The sequence below is a fragment of the Opisthocomus hoazin genome, chromosome 26, assembly GCF_030867145.1.
Source record: "Opisthocomus hoazin isolate bOpiHoa1 chromosome 26, bOpiHoa1.hap1, whole genome shotgun sequence".
In the NCBI taxonomy this organism is placed as follows: Eukaryota; Metazoa; Chordata; class Aves; order Opisthocomiformes; family Opisthocomidae; genus Opisthocomus; species Opisthocomus hoazin.
Genome location: NC_134439.1, coordinates 1,075,995 through 1,082,389, shown reverse-complemented (window position 1 = coordinate 1,082,389; position 6,395 = coordinate 1,075,995). Strand labels below are relative to the sequence as shown.

Genomic DNA, 6,395 nt, shown 5'->3' with positions numbered 1-6,395 from the left:
CCCTGGGTACTGCAGCACCCTGTGCTTTCCGTGTCACCCCACCTGCTCCAGCACGGTTCGAAGTGAGCAGCAACAGCCAGGGAGCCTTTCAATTTTAGTTTTTTTTGGCTAGTGCTGTAGATGCGAATAACACCTTTCGCCACGCACCTCCAAGGTTTTCTTTCCCTGCTGCTGAACACTGTAGCTGTTGGACATCACAGAATCCCAGCATGGTGGGGGTTGGAAGGGACCTCTGTGGGTCACCCAGCCCAACCCCCTGCCCAAGCAGGGTCACCCAGAGCAGGCTGCACAGCACCGCGTCCAGGTGGGGCTGGAATATCTCCAGAGAAGGAGACTCCACAACCACCCTGGGCAGCCTGGGCCAGGGCTCCGTCACCCTCAGAGGGAAGAAGTTCTTCCTCATGTTCAGCTGGAACTTCCCAGGCTTCAGTTTGTGCCCGTTGCCCCTTGTCCTGTCGCTGGGCACCACTGCAAGAGTCTGGCCCCGTCCTCCTGACCCCCACCCTGCAGATATTTATCGGCATTTCTAAGGTCCCCTCGCAGCCTTCTCTTCTCCAGGCTGAACAAGCCCAGCTTCTTCAGCCTCTCCTCATAGGAGAGATGCTCCAGTCCCCTCCTCATCCTCATAGCCCTGCGCTGGGCTCTCTCGAGTAGCTCATCTTTCTGGAACTGGAGAGCCCAGCACTGGACACAGCACTGCAGATGGGCTGCTGGCCCAGCCGGCGCAGGACCCGTGCGTTGGCGTGGGGCTGCTCTGCCTGCAGACCCACCTTGAGAGGCTGCAGCGGCCAAGCGAAGCCGTCGCCAGCTGCTCTCTGAGCACAGGGGCTGGCTGGGGCAGGAGGACCTGGCTGTCTCAGTGCTGCATTCCCAGACAGATCAGGCATCACCGGGCCCCGGTGCCCTTCCTGTGCTGCCCACCGCAAAGCCTACCATTTCCCTGGGTGGGTCGGGTCTCCGGAGCAGCCACCGGCCTGCCTGAACCTCACCAGATCCCAAACCCACATTGTAACCAGCGTTTGGCCTCTCAGCAAGACCCTGAAGTGGGTCAGCACATGGGGAGGCATCGCCCGCGCCTCCACCCCGCTCCCTGCGAGGGTTTCTCCGGCTCACGGCCGAGTCCTGAGGCTGATTTCCCGCGGCTCCGTGGTACCCGACCAGCGGCTGCAGCCCATTGGCCAGACAAGCTGCGGCGGGGCTCCGGACACCTCAGGAGCATCGCTTGGCTTCAAGCCACGCTGAGAGCAAGGGACGAGGCAAGCAGCTGCGTCCCAGGTCGGTTCCCAGGGACGCCGGCGCTTCCCGCTCCCAGGGGAGCCAGGCAGGGACGAGGACCCCAGCTCCAGCAGCCGCCCCCGGCCCCGCGATCCCCACTGCGCCCCAGGGCAGCGGCAAAACGGCCAGAGGAGGAACCGCAATCAAACCCAGCACAATCAGCAGGTAAAAATTATACTTTTAATTCGAGTAAACCGGGAAGAGAATCGGTTGGGGTGTTCCATTCGATGGTTCAGTTAAAAAGGCCAAATCACATTTTTTTATTGGTGGGTGCTCAACCCGGCGGGAAGTACACAAGGACAAACCCCAATCAAGCGACGGATCCGGAAGAAAACACGTTCTAAGCTCAGCACTGAAATGCAACCGGGGAAGCTGGGACGGACGAGGTCTATTTTACACGTGACGAGAAGCAATTTAGCTTTTTTCTTTTTTTTTTACTATTTTATTTATTTCTTTATTTTAAATACAGGTTTAGGTGCTTTTCAGCTATGAAAAAAGGCAAAAAAGTGCATAAGTTGAGAGAAAAGGCAGAAATCAAGCAGTAAGAGGTTTGTTCCCCACAGCAGGGGAGCAGGGGCAGGGCGTGGGAGGGGAGAATTAGGACAATGGTTTCAAGGTAGCATTAAAAAAAGGTTTGTATACCAAAACGTAATCGCCTGTGTTATTTGGTCCATTAAAAAACGGTTTATTCACATTGATACTCCCCTCATTGCCAGACAAGAACGTGATTAAGAGGATTAGCAGGGAGACGCAGACTGCCCCCCCCTGCCCAGCTGCCCCCTCTCCCCTCCTCCTGTGCTCGCTCATTTTAGCACCAACCGGGATTCCCATCCCGTAAAGCCCATCCTGGCTGCTTCGGGGGTCCCTTTTCCACCCGGAGGGGAGGACGGTGCCAGGAGTCCCCGTCCTGCTCCCCCTTCCTGTTGCGGCCGGCTGGGGACGGAGCCAGGAGCCCCCTCCCCACCAGAGCAGCTCCTGGTCCAGCAGCCCCCGACGCCGCTGACCCCAGCCCTGGCACCACGACCTGGCCCCGCAGCCCCGTGTGCTTTGAGAAAAGGGACCGCAAGCGCGAGGCGGCGGCATCCTCTCCCCCTCCGCGAGACCGTCCCCAAGGACACGTCCCCAGGGACAGCCAAGGAATGTCTCAACTCATCCATTTTGGTCCCTAGATTCCCTCTTTTCCTTTGGGAATAGCAAAGGTGGCAGCTTCCCTTCGGAAGCATCCCGGCCCTGTGGATGCAGCCAAAGCCCCGAGCAGACGGGCAAGGGGCTGATCTCCTCCAGCCGCCCGGGGCCGAGCTGGGGCTGGGAGCAGGCGTGGGGCAGCGGCAGCGCCGGAGCCAGCGCAAAGGCATCGCCGCTGCCCTGATGCTTGGCTCCTCCGAGCCAGGAGAAGAGCAACCCGCTCCCTGCCCGCCCTACCCAGGCTTCCAGTTCTACCTGCCCCTGCCCAGCTCCAGCACCTTCGGAGCCCAGAAGAGAAGGGGACGGGGATGCGCTTTGAGATTTTGGTCCATGATGCGATCCCAAGTCAGCGGTGGCCCCAAAAGCCACCACGGCTGGAGACCAACGAGAGGTGGGGGGTGGCTCAGGATGCCAAACCCCAGTCTCTGCCACTCCAGACCGAGCTGCCGGAGGGGACAGTCACCCAGGACGGTCCCCAGCGTGGCGGCAGAGCGGGAGGATCTTTCACATACGGCTCAGGAGAGGCCCAGGGATGGTGGCTGATCCTGCCGGCTCCCCAGACCATCTACCCAGCGGGCGGAGGGCTCAGGAGGGTCCCAAAAGCCCAGCAGCAGCAGCAAGCGAGAAGCAGGAAGATTCTGTGTCAATCTGAGGAGCAACCACTGGAAGAGAGGAAGAGGCTGCCCCGGCACGTGGGGCCCAGGGACCCCCCGACCCCGGCCCACAGAGAAAGCCAGAGCTGCAGGGGGGACGGGAGGTCTTGGTGTCGCAGTGTTCCCCCCCGTACAGAGGAGAGGGGAGAGCCTGGCCCCCCTCCAGCCCTCGAGCGGAAGCAGCAGCCTCCGGGCGAAGCAACACCCTGGCGACTCCTCTACCCACACCGGCACAGCCCTGGCTCGGCCCCGGCGGGATCGGGGAGGCAGAAGAAGGCAGCCGGAGCCCGAGGCAGAAGCAGCAGGAGCCGCTTCCAGGGCTATCCAGAGCAGCCGCTCGGAAACCCAAGGAGAAAGAAAGATTTTGTTAAACGACTTCAACTGTGAATTTTTTCTGCTTCAAGGACTGAAGGGAGCGAAGGCGGAATGGAAACCCTGCGCAGCGCAGCCAGGGGAAGCAATGGGATGAGCCAGAGCGGTGCAGGGTGGAGGTTGCCAGCTCAGCCCTCCCGCCAGCCCTGGGGACGAGCATCCCTCACCTCGTCCACGCAGGCGTCACCACCTTCGGCCCAGCCCTGCCAGAGCAGGGGGAATTTGGTCCTAACAGACGGTCTCCGGGGTCCCGGCGACTCCAGCTGCTTCCCCCAGCCAGCAGTGCCGGAGCGCCCGGGAGGGCTCGAGGAAGGAGACTGGAGGAGAAGGAAAGCTGTGGTGGTTTGGTCTCTCGAGCCCCCAGCGTCCCTTGCAGACAGTCCCACAGCCCCGACAGAGCTAGAACAAAGCTAAATTGGCAAGAGAAACCGGAGGCGGCTGCAGAAACACAGAGTAACCGAGATGTCAGGACATGGCTCCGGCGGGCGACGGCAGAGCACATGGGAGAAGGGATGTTGGGGCAGAGAGAGAAACGCACACACACAGAGAGGGGCCGGCACAGGCCGGGGGCTCGGCTGCCAGCCCTGGCCCCGGCCACTCCGCGGCTCAGATGGCCTCCACGTAGTTGGCGGGGAGCATGCCCGTGTCACCCGTGCGCTCCACCGTGCCGTACATCCACCCGTCGTCGATCTGCTGCACGTTGATGATGGTGTCGCCATCCTGGAAGGAGACTTCGTCTTCATCAGCCGCGTTGTAGTCGTAGACAGCGCGGAAACGCTTCTGCGGGGAGAGAGGGGTCAGCGGGCACAGACCCTCCCCATGCCCTGCCCCAGGTGGGCAGAGCCGCCATCTGTGGGGGGTCCCAGGGCAAGGGGGGGTGAAGGGCCTGGGGAGGGGTCTGGAGCACGAGTCTGATGAGGAGCGGCTGGGGCAACTGGGGTTGTTCAGTCTGGAAAAGAGGAGGCTGAGGGGGGACCTTATCGCTCTCTACAGCTCCCTGACAGGAGGGTGTAGTGAGGCAGGTGTTGCTCTCTTCTCCCAAGTAACCAGCGATAGGATGAGAGGCAATGGCCTCAAGCTGCATCAGGGGAGGTTTAGACTGGATATTGGGAAAAATTCCTTTACTGAAAGAGTTGTGAAGCATTGGACCAGGCTGCGCAGGGCAGTGGTGGAGTCCCCATCCCTGGACGGGTTCAAAAACAGCGTAGATGTGGCACTTTGGGACACGGTTTAGCAGGCACGGTGGTGTTGGGGTGAGAGTTAGGCTGGATGATCTTAGAGGTCTTTTCCAACCTCAGTGATTTTATGATTCTACGAAGGGGCCGTGCTGAGCCCCACACAAGAGCTGTGCCGGATCCGGGAGGTTTTCACTCAACACAGGGATGCTGGTGCCAGTGACAGCCGTGGCAAGCAGCAGCCAGGCACCCCGCGTTCCACCCGCCAGCCCCCCTCAAACCTGCTCTTCCCCTGCGCAGCAGCAAGCGGAGCAAACGCTGACCCCGGGGGTGGGAACCAGGGGGCTGGTGCTGGGGTGGGTGCTGCAAGCCCATGGGCTGTACTCACCCCCCCTCCGGAAGGAGCATTGCGCTGCGTGGAGGCTAGCGCCGTGGCCTCCTTGTAGCCGTAGGACTGAGATGACGGCGGCTGCTGCTGGTAGACTGGGGGGGAAAGACGGGTCCGTCAGCCGGAGCTGGTGCTGGGACCGGGGGGACACACGCAAAGCCCCTCAAAAGGAGCCTGCGAGTGCAGGGCCATGCACCAGGGCAGGCGGCAGCACCCGCAGCCCCCTGCTGTACCTGGGTTACTGGGTTGGATGTGGTGAGACAGCTGCTGGTCTGCGGGTCTCCGGTAACCGGTGCTCTCCTGGGAGTTCCTGCGCTCCAGCTCAGCGCCCTCGCTGGGACTCGGGCCCATCCTGCTCCTCTCGAACTCTTCATGGTATTTTATCTGCAGCACCAGGGGAGGAAGGAGAGGTCAGAGCGCAGCTGCGACAGCCCCGCAGCGCCGGCCCCAGCAACAGCAGCAGCTCCTGCAGCCCCAGCATCGTCCTTCGCCTCGTCCCGGCTCGTTCCTTTTGGCCACCAAGGACTCAGCCTCAGCCATCTCGCACCCTCCCCAGCAGTCCCAGGGGCTGCTCCAACCCCGTCTGCCCCGGGACATTTCCTCAGACCCGTCTGTGGCACGGAAAGGAGGAGGTTTAAGTGTCCTGTGGGCGGGATATGCAATTTTTTCAGGCATGGGTGAGGTTCAAGACCAGACTCCCAAGCCTGCAGGAACGCCGAGCAAAAGCACCTTTAGGAAGAGCCCCCTGCAACTCCCCAGCCCATGGCTGCGCACAGCAGGAGCCGTGGAGCTGCCGCTCCAACCTCTACCCCCAGATTTCTCCGTAACTGAAGCGTGAGAGGGCTGCAGGGTTTTTTGCTGAAGGAGACTCAAAGCAGATAGCACCAAACACACCGGCTGCATCGGACTGAGCCTCCCCCGGGAGCAGGCAGGAGGGAAGTGTTAACCCAACTGCCCCAGTGTGGGTGTAAAAATTAATAGCCGCTCGTGCTAATGAATGTGTTGCCATCGGAAAGCACCTGGAGCCCATCTGCCTGCTGGTTAAACAGTTCTTCACTGCAGGGCACCAAGCAGGCTCCCGGCACAGGCAGAGCCTGGAGCAGAGCCGCTCTCCCTGAAGGAGAACACGTGAGGGGAGCACCCTTCTCCCCTGCCGCCGCCGGGAGCCTGAGCAAGGGACGGCCCCAGGACAGCATTTCCCGGCGGCCAGAGGCTCAGGCTCCGCAGAGCTCCATCGCCGGGGGGGTTCCCTACATGCAGGATCCCGTGGGCACCCTCCAGCTGGGTGCTGCGGAGGTGGTCGCACCCCAGCGAGCGCTGCCGTGCCGGGCAACTCCCTTTGCCGCT

General features: G+C 61.7%; 1 protein-coding gene across 1 annotated transcript in view; it reads right to left on the bottom strand.

Moving 5' to 3' along the window:
• Positions 1-1,441: 1,441 nt before the first annotated feature.
• The window catches only part of LASP1 (LIM and SH3 protein 1), a 36,367-nt gene continuing 31,413 nt past the window's right edge, over positions 1,442-6,395 (bottom strand). Inside the window, exons 5-7 of the mRNA XM_075443648.1 lie at positions 5,282-5,432; positions 5,049-5,143; positions 1,442-4,265 (exon numbers count right to left, since the gene is read on the bottom strand). Of these exons, the coding sequence (XP_075299763.1) occupies positions 4,092-4,265; positions 5,049-5,143; positions 5,282-5,432 (420 nt within the window). The 3' untranslated portion in view covers positions 1,442-4,091. The remainder of the gene's footprint in view (positions 4,266-5,048; positions 5,144-5,281; positions 5,433-6,395) is intronic.